At 44.3% G+C, this 22,150-nt stretch overlaps 1 protein-coding gene across 1 annotated transcript in view; it reads right to left on the bottom strand.

Annotated features, from left to right (window-relative positions):
• The window catches only part of CACNA2D2 (calcium voltage-gated channel auxiliary subunit alpha2delta 2), a 1,696,410-nt gene that overhangs the window by 700,324 nt on the left and 973,936 nt on the right, over nucleotides 1-22,150 (bottom strand). Inside the window, exon 5 of the mRNA XM_078661304.1 lies at nucleotides 18,468-18,512. Coding sequence (XP_078517430.1) covers nucleotides 18,468-18,512 — 45 coding nt within the window. The remainder of the gene's footprint in view (nucleotides 1-18,467; nucleotides 18,513-22,150) is intronic.

The raw sequence follows: 22,150 nt of genomic DNA, 5'->3' as shown, positions 1-22,150 counted from the left end.
TTAGTTGTGGTTCAAGAACTTACACTATGTTGTGGCTTATTATTTACCAATCATTTTTTATCAAGGAGCAGCACCAAATGGTGAGGCAATTTAAGACTGTGGAGTCATTTTTGCCATATAGGCTCCAAATAGTGATGCCAGAGCTTCAAACAAATCTTTTTAGAAAGTTAGAAAAATTATTGATGGACTTAATTGTGACTTCCAAACTAGGGTCAGATATTTATATTCATGGGCTTGTCCAGCCTTTGTTTGTCAATATACCATAATTCTTTATGATTATTCTTCACAAATATTATCATTTGGCTTTTTCATCATTGATGATTAAATAGTTTTTGCATTTTTATTTCGCTAAAATGATCAGTGATCTTTGTAATCCCACTTCACTGTGATCCTTTATTTAGCGATTATTTTCATTATACAATGCTTGGACTTTGACTGTTCCCAGTTGTGGTACATTTGATAAATTTATGTTCACTAATGAAAAATCCTCACTTACAAAGAATAAAGATGGTGCTAGCATTCAACTTTGCCATATTCAAAAATAGCAATATATCTTGTCCAATATTTTTCATTGTTTGCTTACGGTGTAATGATTGCCAGCAATTGTTATGTGATTAACCGAAAATATATCTAATCGTTTTTTGGGGCACTTTTATTAAGTAATGCAAACCATAATCTGGATACAGGGTAAAATGCAAAGTCTGTGACAGCACAATGCAATAGGCTTGCCCATGAATAATACACTTTGAACTGCTTTTAGATATTATGTACTGCATTGTTGAGAGAACTTTCTTAACCCTTTGCGTGCGTTGGACGGCCCCCGGCCATCTGATATCACGGTGAGCATGTGCGGAGGACGGCCGTGGGCCGTCCGAACCACGCCCACTCATAAATCACCCGAACCGCGGCAGAATTCGCGACACGGTCAACGGGTTACAGCCTATTTGATAAGGTGACATTGTATTGTTATTATTTGACATTTCCCAAAGGGCATTACTAAGCAATTAATAATTGTTAGGATTTTGCCTTAGCCCACTTTTCTAAATACCCACAACTCTTCATTCTTTTGTTCAGGTATTTTTCTAATTTTCCATACATTTTTAAATTACATGGAAGGTCCCTATGCCTATGTGGTTGGATCTACCTTCAGGTGATTGCTGGACTGTCCTTGAGAATCGGTAGCATTCGATGTTATTAAATTATTTATGGTTGGGTTAATTTCTTCCTCCGTGACAATTTATGTAGATCTGCTCTCTAAGAAGTTCATACTATCTCTGTAATTGATTTAAATCACTCAGTTTTATTTGTTGTTTCCTCAAACCATTTTTAACCATCTTCCAGAACTTCTTATAGTTTATACTTGAAGATACATTTTGGATTATTACCTAATTCGTGAGATTTTGTTGTGCTATTGTATATCTAATGCAGTTCTCAAGTCTTGCTTCTTAATTCTAAAATTGTCTTTTATATTTGGCTGGAAGAGACCTGATTTCCTTGCCCTCCTCACAACTGACCTAATACTTTTTTATTTTCTAGTTCACTTCTTGGATGAACTTGTTGTTATTGCAACTCTTGGCCTCTTTCTTATTCAATGAACCCAATCTGCATTTGTTAGCTAGTCTGTTTAGTACATTTTTAATAGTTTCTAATTTAAGCTTCTGACTTCCAGGTCCATAATATATGTCATATACTCTCTTCCAATGTCTCCATTGTTGATCATGCTCAAGTCTCTTAACAGTGCTAAATTGGTGACTCCATCTCTTGACTTTTAATAAGACCTTCTTCTGCTTTTTGACCCAGTGGTTACATTTGATGGGTAATGATCACTTTTCTCTAATTTATCATTCAAAACAAGTACATAATCTGGAATTTTCACAGCCATAAATATCCAACCAATAATCATTTGACTTCTCAAGTGTCCCTTTTATAATTTGTGGCTGATCCCTCCAAAACCTACCATTTAAATTCTAAATACTTCATGTGCAGTTCTAAGAACAAAGCAAACATAATTTTCCCTCATTTGTTGGCATTTGTAAAATAAGTGCATGGTGATACAGTTGAACATGGCATCTTCAATGAGAGACTTTTTCAACTTAATGGATTGCTGTCATTTTTAATAGGTAACATAGGTGAACGATACAATAATACAACAGAAAAAACGGTTTTGGTTATAAAATTCGCCTGCACACCGTTTGTCCCTACTATTCTTCAGAACAATGCTCACTCTTCTGGGTCAGCCGAAAAACAAAAATCTCTTCATCCAAGTTCACAATTTAGAGGAGAACAATATATATACTTTTCTCATTTCACCAGAATTCATAATTGATCAAAAGTACATCAAAAATTGTATAATATTAATATTCAAGCACAGTGACAGCATGTGTCCTACTCTTCACTTAATTAAATGACAGCAGGTAAAACATGTACAAATTACATAACACTCCAAATGTCGGATTGTTTTTCATCTTCTTTATTTTTTCAAAATGTATTCTGTTACAAAAAAGACTAGTGCATGTTTGGAACAGCCTTCCACATTTTGTCCCTGCTCCCATGGGACTTCTTCAGGGCACTAATCTAACTTGTGAAAAGTCTTGTGAACATTCAATGTATGCGAATCCAAGACTGAACCTTTAGTGTAGTATTACGACCATCAGGGAGTCTCCTGGCACCTCAACAGTTGGTGAGTTCCTCTACTAAACCACTGAATATAGAGCAGGTCTGCCTGTTGTTAGTTCTCCCCTATAGATTCTGTGTTCAGTAGTCAGGAGAAGAGGACATGTAACTTCAAGACCGGCATCAATTACTACTGGCCTCTCTCTTATTTTTCGAACAAACTCGGCATGTAATGCCCCCTGCTTTGTGCCGATATAGATGTCCCTTGTAAACAGAGTCAGGAATTCTTGGTGAAATGAGAAAAGTATATATACATAGTGCTCCTCTAAATTGTGTACATAGGTGAACGATACACTAAAGCAGGGGACCCGGATATGGTCCATAAGAGTTGTTTCAAATTAATGACAGGACAGGAAGTATTGATTAAACCCCTATACTAATAAGATATGGGGGATTAGGCTGGGAAGGGAGAGCTGCTGCTCTTCCCAAAGTCTCCACTTGCAATGTCATGGATTGTGATGTACCTTGGCTGGTGTGGCAAGTAGGGACTCCAGATCCGATAAGCACCAATAAGTATAATATGCAACATGGTGACATATTAAAAAAGACACTAGAGGAGGAGCTTTGCGCGCATCCGAGATGGCCGCGTGAGCACAGGGCTCCTGAGTCCCTCGCCGCCCTCCGCATATATCCTGAAAGATATCCTGAATTTGACGACGGGTTCTAGAACATGAACCTCAGCTGACACCTTAGCTGTTTTCAAAATTTCATTTGTACTTCGGGAACCGCAGATAAGCCGATCGGAGTTTTTGAGGCCCGCCCTACGGCGACACCGGGGGATGGCACACCAAGACGCCGGGAAGTAGTTGAACAACAACGGCCTGAGGGGCTGCCCCTGTCGCCCTGAGTTGACTTTCGGTTTCGTTTTGTGTGCCTCTGGCCTCATCTGATGGCCTGATTGCTTCACGCCCCCACCGGGGTCTAGCCTAACTCTGCTTCTCTATTGTGTGCCAATGGGCGTGAGTGCTTTGGTGATGGTCTGAGCTGCTGCTTTCGCCCCTGTGGCTCACTTTCGTGGTCTTCGGTGGTCGGGTGGTAAGCGGCCATTTTCACCAGGTCTCGCGGGCCCCTTTGGGGCTCACCATTCACAATGACTGCCAGGCCCGACAACGAGAAGCGGAAGACCGAAACTCCTCTACATGGGGGACCGATCCAAACCAACGTCATGGATCGCTATACCCAACCCAAGGGGTCCCCAGGTGGCACCGGTCGAGTTTTGGAGGACCCCAAGGACGACCCGACTGCGTCGACCAAATTGACTCTGCAGGATGTCATGGGCGCCATTGCCAACATGAAGGCTTCCATTGGTCAGCAATACGAGGCTCTCGCTCTCAAAATTGACACTGTAGCCGTTGATGTTACTTTGATCAGAGCTGATTTGTCAAAGACTAATGAAAGGGTCAAGTCTCTAGATCTGAAGACTTCCAGCCTCACGACCGATGTGTCTGATCTGCAGACGGAAGTTGGTAACTTGCGATCCTCCAACGATCTCATGGCCCATCGACTGGAGGATTTTGAAAACAGGGCCCGACGCAACAACATACGCCTTATTGGGGTCCCCGAGAATTCTGGTGCTCTGGCAACGGATCTCCTTGTGGAGGACCTCGTTTTGAATCACCTCGCCCCTTCAGGCCTGCGTAAATTCTTCGCCGTGGAGCATGCCCATCGAGTGCCGGGCGGAAAACCGAAGTCAGGTGCCTCTCCAAGACCTATCATCGCCAGGATCTTCAATTTCAGGGACAGAGACATTATCCTGCAGGCCTCGAGAGTGAGTGGCCCCGTAAAATTCGAGAACACGACGGTGAGTTTCTACCCGGACTTCACCCAGCTTGTTCAGAGGCAGAGGATGGGGTTTCAGGGAGTGAAGCGATGGTTGAGAGACTTGGGCTTGAAATATGCAATGCTATTTCCAACCAGGCTGCGAGTCGAGTATGAAGACCGGACTTTCTTCTTTGATCGTCCCGACGGAGTTAGTGACTGGCTGGATAGCCTTCCCAAACAGAATGACTCAACCGGGCATCCGGGTGGAGCCGAGGGCGGTGTGTCGGAACATGAGTGTAATTATGATTCCTGATTTCTGAACATTTCACATGTCATTCGGCTGGGTTCGATACTTCTTTTACTACTGTGTTCTATTGCATTATACCCGAGGGTGGCGGGGAGAGTGGGACTCTTTCCTCCTCAGGGGTTTCTTCTTGCAGACTAGTTTAATGATAGGGCGACAGGCACACTGCAAGTTGGGGTGGCTTTTGAGTCTAACGTAGGGGTGCAGGGTGGGGGGTGTTGTAACGGTCTCTAGTTGGGGGGGTGGAGGTGGGTTTCTGGGTGTTTGTGAGTTTCTTTCAAGGCAACGTATCATTTCTCCTATTGATTTGGTCATTGTGTTCGTCATGGGGTGGATTCAGCACTTCTTTCCGGGATGGGGGGTAGTGGGTTGAAACTGATGTGTTGGAATGTCAATGGGTTGGGGGATAGGATAAAACGTGGTGTGGTGTTACAGTTGCTGCGGCACCTCTCCCCTGACATTGTATTATTGCAGGAAACGCATCTGGTTGGGAACATGTGCCATGCCATGAATCGGCGAGGGTATGGCCTTGTGGCACACTCTGGATTTACCTCTGGTTCTAGGGGTGTGGGTATCCTCGTCAGGTCCAGCCTCCCTTTGGCAATAGATGATGTGATTCTTGATGATAGGGTGTGCTACGCTGCTCTCACTGGTAGATGGGAGGGGAGGACTGTCTCATTTGTTACTGTATATGTCCCGCCGGGCCTACAGACCTCGACTTTTGCGGATCTTGGGCGTGTAGTACTGGGGCTCCCAGAGTGCATCTTGGTGGTGGGCGGAGACTTCAACTCGGTTGTCTCCGGTAACTTGGATCGCTACCCCCCCAGAGATCTTATCAAGTCTCAATCCTGGCTGAGTGGGTTTTTGGAGACCCTGGGTCTGGTAGATTGTTGGAGGTTGCTACACCCTGATCAGGTCCAATACACCTTGCACTCTGGAGCCCATGGCAGTCTGTCCAGACTCGACTATGTCCTGGTGCCGGCGGTGCTGGCCTCCTCTATCAGGGAGGTGCGGCACCTCGCCCGGGGCATATCCGATCACTCCCCATTGTGGCTTAGCATGGATACTACTATGAGTAATGAGGGACGAGTCTCCCCAATAAACCCCTGGTATCTTCGCAATCCCAAGACCCGTGCTGAGTTGATAAAATCCCTCGATCATTACTTTGTTGAAAATGTGGGGTCTGTGTCCTCTGCTGTATCATTGTGGGAAGCTTTCAAAACTGTGATACGTGGGCAGGCTTTATCTCTAATCGCTAACACCAAGAAAAGTAAGCACGAAGAGGTGGTCCTTTTGGAGACAGAGATAGCCGAGCTGGAGGGTGACTTGGAGCTCGGAGTGTCCCGTGCCAAGCTTCATTCTCTCAGCCTCAAACAATTAGATTACAGGACCCTGGTTACTGACGCTGCAAAAGTCATGAGCAGAGAACAGCAGGGCAGACTGTATGATGTTGGGGATAAGGCAGGTAAATTGATTGCGTGGCTGGACAAGAAAGAAAGGGCAAGTCGTGTAGTGCCGGTGATTGAGAACCTTGAAGGAGCGTGTGTGATTGACCCGACTGAAATTGTTGAGTGCTTCGCGGAGCACTTCCGAACTGTGTATTCTCCGGTCTCTGATAGGCCAGAGGAAGACTCCCATTTGTTGCTCTGCGATATTACATTGCCCTGCCTGTCTGAGGCTGACAGAGACCTAATGGATGCGGAGCTTTCGGCGGATGAGGTGGCTACTGCTATTCGTTCAGTGCGTTCCGGCAAAGCCATGGGTCCCAATGGTCAGCCCATTGAATTGTACAAATTGTGTCCTGACAAAATGGCTCCGTATCTTCGCGATATGTTTCTAGAGTCGCGAGACACCGGCTCTCTTCCTCGTGATCAGCGTCTTGCTACTATCATGGTGATTCATAAGGAGGGGAAGCCACGGGATCGCTGTTCTTCTTATAGACCAATCTCGCTTCTAAATGTTGAACCGAAAATTCTTGCCAAATTATTAGCTAACCGCCTGACAACCGTTATCAGTGACTTGATCCATCCGGATCAGTCCGGTTTCATCCCACACCGTAACACGGCGCTCAACCTGCGGCGCTTGCACGGCGTTCTCGCGAGAGCGGCGTCTTTTCGTGAGCCGGCCATCTTGGCTTCCTTGGATGCTACGATGGCCTTCCACACACTAGAGTGGCCTTATCTCTGGGCCGCTCTTGTGAAATTTGGTTTCGGCCCCGGGTTCATCGGCTGGGTGAAACTTTTGTATGAGGAGCCATTGGCGCAGGTGGTCGTGAATGGTCGAGTGTCTGCGTCTTTTGTCCTCAGGAGGGGCACACGGCAGGGCTGCCCGTTGTCACCACTGCTTTTCGCTCTTGCCCTTGAGCCGCTGGCGGCCTGGTTGCGCTGGGAGCCCTTGATTAAGGGGATCCAGTTGTCCCCGGACTTCGAGGATCGCGTCTTGCTCTACGCGGATGATATCTTGTTGTACCTTACGTCCCCTTGAAAATCTCTGAATGTTTTGTTCGACGTGCTTACCTCGTTTGGGAGGAACTCGGGCCTTGTGATCAACTGGGCTAAATCCTGTGTATACGTGCTCTCGGGCGGTCCCCCTCCCTTGCCTCGCAGGTGCCCCATTCAGGTCTCTCAGACAGGCTTTAAGTACTTGGGGATTTTTATATCTTTGGACCCTGTGGCCCGATATGAACGTAATCTGCTCCCTCCTCTTCAGAGATTGAAACTTGATGTTGTGCGCTGGCGCGGGTTGCCTTTATCATCGCTCGGGCGCGCTGCCCTTTTTAAAATGATGTCTCTGCCGCGGTTTTTGTACGCCCTTCAGAATACGTTCGATATTATTCCGGCGAGCTACTTTCGGGAGGTTGAAAGCCTGCAGAAATGGTTAATCTGGGATGGACGTTCACGTATCGCCCTCGCTAAACTCACACTTCCCTGGTACGATGGGGGTATAGCGCTGCCGGATATTAGGCGTTATTATTGGGCCTCGCAGTTGAGTGCGATCAATCATGCAACGTACACTCCAGCTCCTAACCCGGCATTCGAGATGGATAAATATTTGCTACCGGGCGGGGACTACAGAAGGGCGCTCTATTCCAAGGTGGCGGGTAAGAATTTATCTGGACCCACCAGGATTGCTGTACGAGTGTGGCATGATGCGATTGCGTCTATGGGATGGAGAGATCGCTTGACTCGTGCGACCCCGTTGTATGCGTCTGAAAGGTTGGGATGTCTCTGGGAAACGAAAGGGTTTGAAAAATGGGACATGATTGGTATCAGCACCGTGGGCGATCTTTAGGTCAAGGGCAAAATCAAGACATTTGCCGTATTAAAGACAGAATATGCCTTAAGCGACAGGGAATTCTTCCGGTATGCACAGATTCACCATGCTTTAAATTCGGCTCTCCCTGCGGGTTCTGTCATCCCCGAGTCCTCCCCCCTCGAAGATAGGGTTCTTGACGGCCACGTGCCCGACAGTACCATTTCTTTGATATATAAGAAGTTGATTAATACCCGGGTGGATCTGCTAGTGCATCTCAGGGAGGTTTGGAGCGGCGATGGTTTGGAGCTGGACGATGAGGATTGGCAGGCCGCATTATCCTCGCCTAAAGAAGTTGCGATTCCTGCCAGTCTTCGACTCGTTCAGCTCAAAATCTTACATCGTGTATATGTTACTGGTCCGCACTTGATTCGTATGGGTTATTCCTCTGATGGGTTATGTAAGCGTGGTTGTGGGATGCTTGGAACTTTTCTTCATATAATTTGGGAGTGTCCGGAGGTGGCTACGTTCTGGAATCGTGTGCATGCCGTGATGGGAAGGGTCACTGGAGTGGTGTTGTTGCCCGAGGCCAGACGCTGTCTGTTGAATGTGTGGGAGCCGAATGATTATGGTGTGGCACAGACGTCGTGGGCGACCCTCGGGAATATGATCGCCAAGAGAGACATTGCGCAGTTGTGGGGCTCCCGGCGGCCGCCCACGGTATCGGTATGGAATGAGAATATGGATTGGTGTATGTTCAGAGAGAGGACTGTGTATGTGGCGCGGGGCAAACCTAGGAAATGGAACAACATCTGGGGCCAATGGAACGCATACCGTGGAAATATATGTACGCCTCCATTCGCGGAGCACCCCGATGTCCCCCTGTCCCCCTGATCCGACATTCTATATATTGTGTTCTTTATGTTATCTCAAATTTGTTTCCCCGCTGACCCCCTTCCCACTCCATGTGCTATTGTTCTACTGTGTAACATCGTGCTTAGGTGTTCTCCTCTGTGAACACATGTCCATGTACATTGTATTTTGGCTTGTATGTTGTTTTTTCTTCTTTTTAATAAAAAATATAAAAAATAAAAAAGACACTAGACACAGGATATGGTAAATTCACTGACAGTCATTACAGAAATCAATCACACTCTCAAAACCAATCAGTTACAGGGCAAAGGAAAGGGCAGACACAGCATCACACACTAATGCAAGAAATTTTCTTCCTGGGTGAACTCAATCACTGACCACAAATCCCAGCAATGCCAAAGCCTTCATTTCTCTACAATCGCTTAAAGTGCCAAATCTGAGTTGTGGGAGCGATCTTAAGAGCCAATTAAGAGTTACCTGAACTGCCAGTAAGTAACACATGTTTATCAGAAAGTTAAGTACACAGATTACCATGAAGGGAAAAGAGGATCTTTGCAGTGGGAACCCAGGCTACTGTACTGGCTGCATGTAATTCATTATAAACATTTGGAAGAAGACTAAAGGTATAAGTTACTGCTATAGTGACACACAAGTGCTAGCCAAATTACAACAGTTTGATCGCTATAATTGTTCCTCTAGCTCTTACACATACACCTAGATGTAGAGTTTTAGCAGGCACTATTCACAGAGGTAGGGTAAGTGCCAGTGGCGGCAGACATAAACAAAAAGGGGTGGGGTGGGTGGGAGGGAGTGCAGAAAGGGGAGTGCAGGGGGTAATAAAAAATACTTTCGTGAAGCTGTTGGCCTCCTTGTGCCTCGGTGTTCCTCTGCTTCCAGGTCCCAGCAGATACTGGGACAGCATCAGAGACTATCTGTGCAATCTCCCCGCTGCTCTCATGTAGCATGTGAGCAGCATGGGGATTTTCTTGAGCGGGCCAGTTTAACGCTCGGTCAGGCACAGGGAGTCTGTGCTATTTCTCCAACCCGGTTGTTCAATACAGATGGGTTAGAGAAACCTGACTGCACATGTCTGTTTAGTTAGCTTAAGACAGCTGGCCAAACAGAAATGCACACTTAGAAGTGCCCTCTACTCCTCCTCCCTCCCATGGCGTGGCCACATCCTTCCCTACACATGCTGGCTCAGCCGACAGCTGAAAAATTAAACGATAATAAAATATTGTTCCACTTGCAGTTGCTGGCATTGATCCAGTGGGGCGACGTTCCTCCACCATTGCAGAGGAGCCGCCGCTGCCACATGAAGCCCAGTGACTTACACCTCTATCTTTGAAATTATTTCCTGAATGATCAATATCCATGATCGCAAACAACTGGTAATAAAGAGCATCACCAGAGAGTGCACCATTTCCTCTTTTTCAAAGATGCACAAGTGCCTAATCATATACCCTACACGCACAAATGGTACTTCTCATCTGGTGCCACGACAGAGGAAAAGGCAGCACAGCCATGAAAACAATGACATCATGGTAACACGTGCAATCAGCGCTAGAACCATAACAAGACTACCTGTGGTCCTGCAAGAAGCCCTAATCAGCAATCAAAGTGATTTGCACAGAAGACCCGCAGACATCACTTAAACAACAGCTCAAGATTGTAGTAAGGCAGATTGTTCTAAGAGCTCATAACATGTAGGATTATGACAGACAATATCTGATCCACCACTATCCCTCAACCGAAAGATTAGATAGTGGCAAAATACAGCTCAAAAGAACGCAGAAAGCTGCAAATCATCATGGCAGATGCACCAATAAGACCAGTCAACACATCTCAGATAAATATACACCTGCCCTTGGCTTCCCCAGAGGTGCTCTGCTATTGCCTTTGCTACTCCTGTTCTCAGGAGTCATGAAGACAGTGGAAGGACCATAACATATTCAGGGCTTCTTCAGTTCTGTTTTCTTTGTGTGCTTTCTTCTTTCCCTTCCCCTCAGCATCAGACAGAACACAGTTCTTGTGCTAATGGTCGCAGAACGGGTCAACCCAGTGATGCAATTAGCATCATAGGGTGTATGATGTCACTTCCGCTACCAGTGACATTTGGGTATCGACATCTACGTACTGCGGCTTGTGATCTACTATCATATGCATTGTCTCTGGAGGTCATCTACTTTAGCGATGATCATATATTAGAGCATCATCAAGCTGTGAATCACACCAGCGGCTTTCAATGGATTCACCTCAACTACAGCTTATGTCTTCAAGGAAGCACATGAATAACTACTTGGTAATTCTGAATAGCCTCTGTGCAAGAGAATGTATGTTTCTGTGACCCATGTTATGCCTTGCAGTTATCAGAATCGAGTACAGGATTATCAGCCATACCTATAAGGTTTGGTGATCGCTAAGTGAGCACAGTGGTTGTGATAAGTGTGCGAATCTTGGCGCAATGTTGATAGGGATGTCTGAGCTCTCTGTGCTTACAAATTCACACCCTGTTTTAGTGGCCCAACATTAGACTTGCATGTTATCACTGTGTCAACAGGGAGGGTATGCTTCGGCCTAGCACGGCATCCTGTGTTAGAAGTTCCTTGGTGTCTTCATGGACTGCGCTTTGGCTCTAGTGGCCAATTTCTTACAATTGTTGGGTATTATGAGTTTTAGTTGTTAAATATTAGTATATCAAACCCTCTGTCTCCTTTATCAAGTGTTATGGTTGTATATTACATAAATGTTTTAATTTTTAAGGTGCAATTTAAATCGAGAATAGGAGTCGGCTGATTTTTCCAATTAATTGTGGTAAAATATGTTTTGAACTTTTTTAACCTTAATGTACAGATTTGAGAATTCACTGTGAAATGCTTTTAAGGATATTTTTCTTTTATCCAAATAAAGATTTTCTATCTGTAAAGTTCCTTGGTGTCGGAAGGGGTGGCCGTGTGGCGAGCATGGGTGACATAAAGGTACAGAGAATTGAGATACAGTATTCTCTAGACAGTCTTTGAACTAGCAGAGCTGGCTTGGGGACCTAACAGGGAACGTCATGGATGCTGACCGGGCGTGAACTGCGTACCTTACCCTACACCTTCGTGCCATAGACCAAATCTACTCCAAGACTCTCTGTCCTTTCTCATTCTCTACACTTCCACTCTCATAAAATTCTTTTTGGCACACACATTTTACATGCACGTCGGTTGGGCCAACAGTGCAGTGGCATCTTCACCTTTGCAATTGGAAGCCGAGTCATTCCACCCTGCAACATTGTATCTCTATTTCCTGCCTGGTCAAACCCCTAAAACTGTCCACATCTTAACCACTTGGGCTTCTCAGGACCCTTGTTCTTCTTCAAGGTTCTCCATCATTGTGGTCATATTAGCCTAAGGTATCTCTGAGCAAACCACATTATTTCTGGGAACTGACTGGTTCTTCCACCACCAGGCTTTTGCAAAGGAAGATCTATCACACCTCAAAGCACCCAGAGGCCTCCACAAAGTGGAATGTAGTGTTAAACTCAAATATACTTAAATAATAGAGTAAAATAAATATTTAAGATGAAGTCAGGATACGTCTCACAATACGCTGCTCTACCAGGGGTAAGCAAACCACAAGCGGGCAGCGGCATTGTTCTGTGACACCATTGCCTGCAAACGCGTACACGTTTTCCCATTTGTCTCTTGGCAGGCACTGATAAAATTATGGCAGCAGACCTTCATTATGGATTATGGTTTGTGTGAAAAGAAAGAACATTTCCTGCAAGCAGTCTAATGGGCTCGGCCTCCGCGCGAGCTCCAGGGAGATGGCTGGCAAACACTTATAAAGCTGCGGCTGCAGCTACTCCTTGGAGGATTGCACCACGCGGAGAGTGAGAGGCAAACACCACTCAATGACTAGCTAACAAGATCCCTGTGTGTGTAGCAAAATACCGGTACACCTTTGCAGGTTTGTGGCAGCACACAAAGGGCCATATTTACAAGGGGATTGAGGCAAAATCACTTTTTACGATGTTCCGGTGGCGCATAGCCCTGCACAATGTTTACAAAATGGCATTAAGCGACTTTGCATTACTTAATACCCCTTTGTAAATACGGGACCCTTTCACATAGTTTTCTGCATGAAAGGGAAGTGCAACCTCAACATCCATTGCTTTTTGACCCTACCACAGATTTACCAGGAGGTGTGAATCTGAGGCAGTGCCAAAAACTAACGTTGTGCAATAGCAGGCATTAGAATGGTGCAACAAAGAGAAATTCTTATATTTCTCCTTGATTTTGCCTATTCTATGTGCGCTGCACATAGATAGAGGAAAATGCTGTTAATATAGCCTTATAGCCCACCGTAGCGGGCTATACCGGCTATTAAAGGCCCGCTGAATCGTTAAAGGCCCGAGCCGAAGGCGAGGGACTTTAATGAAACAGCGGGACTTTAATAGCCGGTATAGCCCTGCTACGAAGGGCTATAAGGCTATTAGAACTTTCGGCCAATAGAGTGGCATAATGTTCTAACAAATTAAACAAAGGGTTCTCGAAGCTCGAGGGGATATAAATCCCCTCGAACTTCGAGAAGCCATTGTAGAACATTGGAATGTTGCTCTGCGGGCCTTTACCGGCCCGTAGAAGCAGGGAGCACGCCATTGTCTGCAATGGAGCTCCCAACATTCCAATGTTCTAATGATTGTTAATGTGCAGGAGGGTGACCCTTTCCGTCACTTAAACAAGCATTAAATAATGGTGATTTGCTACTTCTATGTGTGATGCAGCACACAGACAAGTGCCTAATTGCCATTATTAATTGTTTATGTACAGGAAGGGACACCTTCCTGAACATAAGCAATCATTCCCTGCAATGCAGGCACCCTTGCACTATGTGTTGGCGTTAGACAGCTATTTTTGGTGCCAGCGCAAGGAAAAACACAAGGGTGCGCCATATTGTTGTGAATACGATGCATCCCTGCATTTTTTAAATGACGCAGCCCGACGCTGCACAATTTACTACAGTGCTGCGAGGCGCCGTTTCCCTGTAGATATGCCCCAAAGTCCATGATTGATGTGCATCGTAGCTGTACTATTCTGTATGAAATGCTGCTGATCCTTGTACAATTAGCGGAAGGAGAAGTTTGTAGGTGTAGCCTGCCAAGCACATGTTTTATTATCTTTGTTCTACACTTTTTAGCACTTGCAAATGAAAATGGAAATTTCAGGTGGTTACATACTTGGAGGAAAATAAATTATGCATTGGATAAAGAAATTCATTGTTACAGGAATATCACACTAAGATACACATCTTAATAACAGAAAGTAGAGAACATAGGAGAGCTGAAGGTTATGCAAGGAAGAAAATGGTACTAAACAAGGAGCAGGAGGTATTACATACAATTACATATATAAAAATAATAAATTGTGCAAGGCAGTGGAGGTTACAAGGCGTTCTGCAGGGTTTGTAACAAAGCAGAAGTTTAGCTGATCAGATCTGCTTCACTTATTCGATCAATTTCACTAGAATACTTCTTCCAACTCCTGACTTTATACCATGTCAATAAAAGTGAGTACTGCGCTAGAATTCGAACAGACTCTCCAACTAGAAAGGCTAATGGTATCTGGATTACAGACTTTCCATCCAAGGATAAAGATGCTAACTTGTGTTGATAATAACAATTGAATCATCTAGAACGATGTTCACGTCCCAACGTTCAGAAACGTCTTTGTCCTCCAAACATTTGTGTTTACGCTTGAAATCTAAGGCCATGAGGAGTCTCATTTTACTTGCTAATTCTAAAGTGTCCTGTATAGGGTTGGCACACATGCTTTGAAAGCAGATGACTTGCATTGGCTTGATTTTACAGTCTTTCAGACTTATTTGTAGGCCTGGGCGGAGTTCGCGGAGTTCCGCAAGCGGAGGAGTGTATTTGGTCAAGCCGTTTGCGTTAATTTCCAGCTCCAGGTGTTTCTCCTGCTCTGTAAAATTAGCACGAACTGCACAATGTGCAGATCATGATGGTGCTACTGCTTTCTGCCGCTCAAGTAGATTTTCTACTCAAGCAGCAGCTTTCTTAACACGAACGGAAGGTTTCTCAACGCAAGCGCTCTAGTCCATCTGCAACTGCCCGCATTGAGAAATCTGATCACCCACGTTGAGAAATCTCGCCGGGAGGTGGATTTTCCTCACTCACGCTTGCCGACTGGACGTTGGCGAGCGCAAGTGAGGATAAAAATCAGCCCTGCTTCGTGGAGCGGAGTTTTTCGGAAAGCGGAAAACTCTGCAAACTACGCTAATGGGGCAGAGTTCACCACCAAGGCCTACTAACTTGTTGTAGCATCTTACTGAGCATTGATGATACGATGTGATGTGTACAAAATAAATGTAATGTAATTCTGTTTAAACCTTGACCTGCAGAAGTTATGCTAATTTTAATCCTAGGGAGGTTCCATTGCTTGGATTTTTATAAGGGTTATTTTTTCGATTAAGGCTTCCGAGTTACTATTCCCTGGTGCTAGCATAGAAAGCACACTCCATATAAAGATATTTTGGTAGCCTTCATGAAGACAAGGAGAGTCTCTTTTGGGCCTTGAGAAGCCAAATAAAGCAGCTGAATAACAACAGTGGCTCATCAGAATAATGAGCACAAACCTGTAGTGCTGCAAAATATTGTAGCCAGAATATCAGCTACCAAACTATTGTGAAAGTAAGCATGTAGCAAGTATGGATTTACTATTCTTAACTCCACATCTATGTACCTTAACAATATATAGCTCATCATTAATATTCTACTAGTCGACTGTAACAGGATGTGTGCCATTTGTCTGTTTCTCAAGAATGCAACTGTGTCAAGAGATTACGTTTGGTACCATTATTTTCGGAGATCTCAATAATTAATGGTTTTGGTAGGCAGAAGTCTGAAAAAATATAATGCCAACGCTCGGGCAGTTCCAAGCCCAGCCATCATAGCTTATTTAAATAGTCTTTTTGTACATCTATTTGGATTTAAGTGATTCCTCTAGTCTGCATCCAATGTGATGTCCTTCCACATACAACTGAAAAAAACAATGGCTGTAATAAGGCCACTGAACACTGCCCTATGCATTCTGAGAAACTGAAACAGGCTTCACTGTTTTAGAGGGTCTCTCGTTGCAGAAACAAATCTCCATCCAGAACATTTGGGGAAGCAAACAAACATGTTATTTAAGTATGTGTCAAACAGCATACACATACAAATCAAATCAAGACCTGTCTTGATTATAGACTATGTTCTCATTACAGTGGAAATGCTTACTCCTATGGCCAACACTCAGGCAAGAAACACCAGGGGCATATTAGCAAGGGCAATTACGCCGTTTTAGCGTCACTTTCTGCCGCTAAAGCGGCGTTGTTTCTATCGCCCAATCAACAAGCTGTCGCTAACAGCTGTTAGCGTCAGCTTACTGCCAATAGTACCCGTTTCCGTACTGCTTTGCATGTCAGTGATAAACATCGCAAATGACATGCAAAGTGGGTGTTCCCAACATCAAAGCAACTGAAAAGAGTCGGTAACTCACATTCCCCCTATTACCAAGTCCTGCAGAGCGAAACAATAACTCGTGCTAACCGCGAATATCGCCTGAAAGTTACACCTGCTAAAATCCCTACTTAGGCATGCATATAATGGGAGGTGGATTATGGGGTTACGGTCACATGGCTGTATCAGCAAGCATTTCACCATATTGCCAGGATGTTTGAAGGCTTTTCAGCGATGTCTGGCCGTTTTTCACGCTATCGCTGGAATATTAAACGCCATAGCGCTGTTCGTTCCTAATAAAGCTCCAGCATGGCAAAATTTTCCGGCGATAGAACTATTCGTGCAAAGCGCGCTCTGCGATGTTTATCGCAGTTTGTTGGTAATATGGCCCTCATGTCTTTAGGTCTGCATAGGGATCTACCCAGTAAATCATTCCTCATCCACTTTTGTAATCAAGGTACAACTGATGAATCGCCCTTTGCTTTTTCCAGAGGCAATTTCAGCTCTACAAACATCTCCTCTGTCAGGTATCTTGTATGAATCAATTTTTCGGGTTCCTATTTCAGTAGTTAAGTGCCTGAAAGAGTCTTCTTCCTTGAGGCAAGATATATGTGTATTATACAGTTCCACTCAACAGCATTTCCTTGCCGAATCCATCCTGAAAACAGATATATCTGCCTGTGTTAGTATCACACTCAAAGTGAAAATTAATACAACTCAACATTACAGGAGTAATTGGAAATGACAAAGTTTAATACAGAAAAAAAGGAAAACTGTAAAATATACCTCACAGTTTTAAGTGGGAAAATGTACTATAAGGGAACATAATAGGTAAAGGCTAAACCCGACAAAACTGTAAAAGCCATTGAAGAAGTGTCAAAACATGAAGGTGCAGTTTTTGACTACCAATTAATTAGGGAAAATTCCTTAATAATAGCAACAGATTCTCTAGATTTTCGAATTGCCTTTGACCAACAATACAACAGACTACAAAATAATTTTTTTAAAAAGGGCTTGTGTAGAATAGGTAAATATTGTATAATCCATCTCAGACCCATTTATCAGAATATATCAAACTGTAGAAACAGCACTTTTGACATTCATACTTTTTGTGAATTTCTAATGATGATGTTTCCCCCCCAAATTCTTATGTTTATTTAAATCATGCAGCATTTGCAGTATAGGTAAAATGATGTCAGACACATGTGAGATTATAACAAACCTTGGCCCCTTGATCCTTGTTCAAAAGAATAGATTCAGTCATGGATGATACAATTTGACCTACAAGTTAGGAACTTTTCAACTCTAATCGTGATGATGCTAGAAGTTTTCAACTTAAGGTGATGATGGTGGACGTTTAGGAGAAGACGGGAATGGCAGAATATGTATCATATTTGGTCTCTCTGGCACTGAGTTCCCTCAGCAAGACTTGTGGCTCTAAATAAATCTCATAATACTGAATGGACAGGTGACCCAAAGTTTCCATGTGCCCGGCCTCCATTCTGGAACTCCTTCTGAGTGGAAGGGGTAATGAGTCAGCCCTTTCTACCACCTCGGGCCCTGCAATCTGTATGCAAGGTTACAGGCGTTAGGAGTTTCAGGCTAGAAAGATGGTAGGCACTGATTATCGGCCTGTTCAGGCCCTCTGTGGTATCTTCATTTCTATGCCATGCATTCTCCCTTTAGTGTTATGTCTCCTGCTGCTCAGCCAGAGTGACTGCGATGTAATTACAATGCTGGTGTTTGCATGGTTTTAGAGAGTGTCAGTTGAGTGCGAGGGCTGAGCAGCAAGGATACTGCTCGCGGTGGAATCTCCTTACTACCATCTTTACCTGTAACATAAGACTCCTACCAAGTGAATAAATATACTACTGGCTACCTTGCATCTTTAAATACTACACCCTCTTCTTCTGATTGATCTATGACATAAATCCTTTATTTTGGTTCCTGACAATGCTTTAATGGCCTTTGTGAGGATGCTAGAACATTTCAGGCACTCAGCAAAGCAGCAAAGACATCTTGATAGTGGTAAGTTCTCCAACAGTCTTTTATAGTCAAACAGGAATGATGTACACTTGAAAGCAAAAGAAATCCACTTACAAATTCTGTGTCCGCTTTGGAGTCATAGTACTCAATATCATCTTCCTAGAGGGGAACAAAAACAAGAGAGAGTGAGCATTAATACTGAAAAGAACTACCTCACTGCCAAGCCCTGGTTCATGAGCACAAACACACCTAGGACTTACGTTAGAGAGAAATATCAATGTTAAGCGCCCTGAAGACTGAAGACTGGGAAAGAAGCTGAAAAAACAGCAACATTAGCTGGAATGCTATCAGAGGGAGCTGTCCCACACTTCTAACTGTATATCTTTAGATATGTACCTTAAAATGTCAAGAATACCCTATGGCAAACTGTTTGAAAGGATGTGCTCTCCCAAACTGAGGGGTCGAGATGGCTTGAAATGTGTTGTGTGGAATAGCATGTCAATGTGATATTCCTCCAGGTAACATTTATAGTAGAAAAGCAGATCAAAAGAAAACACATGTTATACCTCCAATAAGACCACAGGGGCTCCGGCACCTCCAAACTCATGATTTGACCCCACTCATTTAGTGTTGGACAAAGTTTCAGGTCTTCAACAGTGGAGCAGAAGCCTTATATGGCTCTTTCACAAGAAATATTTGACCAATGGCTCGTGTGCCAGAGGGCTGTCGGACACTTACATTGGTAAGAAATCCCTATAAGGGCATTCCCTGGTAAGTACCTTTTCCCTGTGTTGGTTCTGCCAGAAAATAGCCTGGCAACCCTGACCTAGAAAAACCACATATGATCCCCATGTGCTGTGATAAAAAAATTCCAGGGTGTTAGGGCCATAAGTATTTTGCTTTTCTGTAACAATCCCCCACTTTTGGCTAGCCCCTAATTCTCTGGGTGTCGCTCGTCAAATACACTTTAAGATTGAAATGCAAGCAATCCATTTGTGAAAAGAAGTCACTCAACCCTTATATAGCACACTGGGGGGATATTTACAAAAAAAATTCGGAGTACTGTGTTACTTCAAAATTGCTAAAGCTGCACACCAACATTTTTTAAACGCATGGCTGCAAAGTATTTACAAAAATACAGCACACCCCTGTATTTCTCCTAGTGCTGGTACTAAAAACCTGCCTAGCGCCCATGCAGGCACACTTGCGCCATGTTGTAAGGGTGCCTGTGCAGCATGGGTTATTGTTTATGTGCAGGAAGGGACACCTTCCTGCACATAAACAATCTTTATAGGCGATTTGATGTTTCTATGTATGCTTGAGGATGCAGCACACATGGAAAGAGCAAAATACGAGGAGAAATAAAACATTGCTCATTGTATCGCCTGTTTAAGACCAAGTATTTCCTGGTATTATTTTTGGCTCTGCACCATACATTGTAAATATGGGGCGAGTCAAAAAGCACTAGGTGTTGCGGCGGAATACTCACAGCGACACCCGTTGCCTGCCCCTTTGCCGCAGCAGACCGCTGAAGTAACATGCATATTTACAAGGTTGCAAAATACGAGGAGAAATAAAACATTGCTCATTGTATCGCCTGTTTAAGACCAAGTATTTCCTGGTATTATTTTTGGCTCTGCACCATACATTGTAAATATGGGGCGAGTCAAAGAGCACTAGGTGTTGCGGCGGAATACTCACAGCGACACCCGTTGCCTGCCCCTTTGCCGCAGCAGACCGCTGCGGTAACATGCATATTTACAAGGTTGCTTTAAGTCGCGTTAAGTGGCTTAATGCCACCCTGTAAATATTGGGTTGAGACCAACGCCATAGGCTTGTCAGAAAAATTGATGCTCCCATGGCGTTTGAGGCTTGTAAATATAAATATATCCCTAAGAGTCTGCAATTTGAAGTTATTTCATTTTTAAATGTAAAATATTATGCAATTCATTCCTCAATCCTAGTGTACAAAATGCTAGAGCTGGGGGGTGGCGATCCAAGGCACACGTCAGGAAGGCTGGGACACTATGTGCTGCACTGTCTCTTAGGCTGGGCTCAGGTAGCAGACTTCTGACCTCATGCTTTGGCCACGCGCTATAAGGTGGCGGAGGTAAGCAGTCTGCACCCAAAGGTAAAATGGCACTGTGATACGTGTGTTTGTGGGAAGGAGATGCTTGGGTGTGCACAGGCGTGGTTCAGCAGGGGCAATGTATTGTATTGTATTGTAATTGCATTTGTATAGCGCTTACTACCCCTGACGAGGCGTCGAAGTGCTTTTTCGGCGAGTAGCACGCTACTCCGGGACCCATAGAGGATTAGTGTTGAATTAGTATACTGAAAAATGCAAGTAAATTTTAAGTGGTGGATATGTTAGTCAGTTATTTGGATTCAGAAGGATAGCAGAAGGATAGAAGAGGAAAGAAGGTTTTATATAGCGCTTCTAACCCCTGATGGGGTATTGAAGTGCTTTTTTTAGCGAGTAGCACGCTAATCCGGGAACCCATAAAGGATTAGTGGTGAATTAGTATGGTGAAATATGAAAGTAATTTGAGTGGTGGATATTAGTCAGTTATTTGGAGTAAGAAGGATAGCGGAGGGATAGAAGGGAAAGAAAGGTTTGCATTCATATAGCGCCTGTTACCCCTGATGCGGTATTGAAGTGCTTTTCTGGCGAGTCGCAGGCTACTCCGGAACTCATAAAGGATTCGTGTTGAAAATTAGTATAGTGAACTATGAAGTAATTTGAGTGGTGGATATGGATATTTTAGTCTGGTATTTGGATTAAGAAGGGTTGGGGAGGGGTAAAAAAGGAAAAAAGGATTGCATTTATATAACGCTTGTAACCCTGATGAGGTGTTGAAACGCTTTGTTGGCGAGTAGCACGCTACTCTGGAACCCATAAAGGATTAGTGGTGATTTAGTATAGTGGAATATAGAATTAGAGAAGTGAACATGCTAGTCTGTTATTTTGATTGAAAAGGACTGTGGAGGGAAAGAAGAGTGAAGGATTTCTTTTTTTAGGTCATAGCAGTAGTGTTGTGTGGACCTGCTTGTATACCCAATGCCGAGACACAAAGTTCTTACCAGTTATTGGAAACTGTACATTGCTTACACAAGGTAACCATATACTCTTGACCCTAAAGCCACCCATATGGAAGGTGCAGGTGAAGAGTCTGGACCCAGACTGTGGAGCTGTCTCATTTCTTCCGTGAAAAAGAGAGGAATGGAAGAATGGGAAGATGATCGCTGCGGGCCAGTGAGTGCCACCTGCATTACTGTATTCCTGAATATGAATGACGCAGTTTAACACTAGCACGCTTTAACACCTTCGGCGCTCATGACGAGCTCAGCTCGTCATGAGGCACAGTGGAGCTGTGCTCGTCATAACGACCGTGGAACGCCCACGCGGGGATAATTCCCCTGCTGTGCTGGCCGTTCCATTAAGTGGGAGGAGTTGTGACGCGTCATGAGCACAGTTCCACTATGCAGCGTGACGAGCTGAGCTCGTCACAAGCACCGCGACGTCCGCGCAGCCCCCCTCCCTCCCGCACCGTGGGGGAATTAGCCCAATGGGCAGGGGGTTAAGGGATACTGATTATTGGGATATGGTCAAATTGCCACACATTGTCAAATTTCAAAATAAGAGGGATTTCAGGGATGGTTTTGGCCATTATAAGCTAGCCACAGCTCATTACTACTTCCCCGAAGCTTTTTGTAAATGATGCATATATATATTTTGAAGGTTTCATATAGCACGAACAAGACTCTCGAGTGTATCAGAGTTGTTTACATTTGTT

Source organism: Lissotriton helveticus, chromosome 9 (assembly GCF_964261635.1).
Source record: "Lissotriton helveticus chromosome 9, aLisHel1.1, whole genome shotgun sequence".
In the NCBI taxonomy this organism is placed as follows: domain Eukaryota; kingdom Metazoa; phylum Chordata; class Amphibia; order Caudata; family Salamandridae; genus Lissotriton; species Lissotriton helveticus.
The sequence above is the reverse complement of the archived record's forward strand: the minus strand, read 5'-3'. Positions and strand labels throughout refer to the sequence as shown.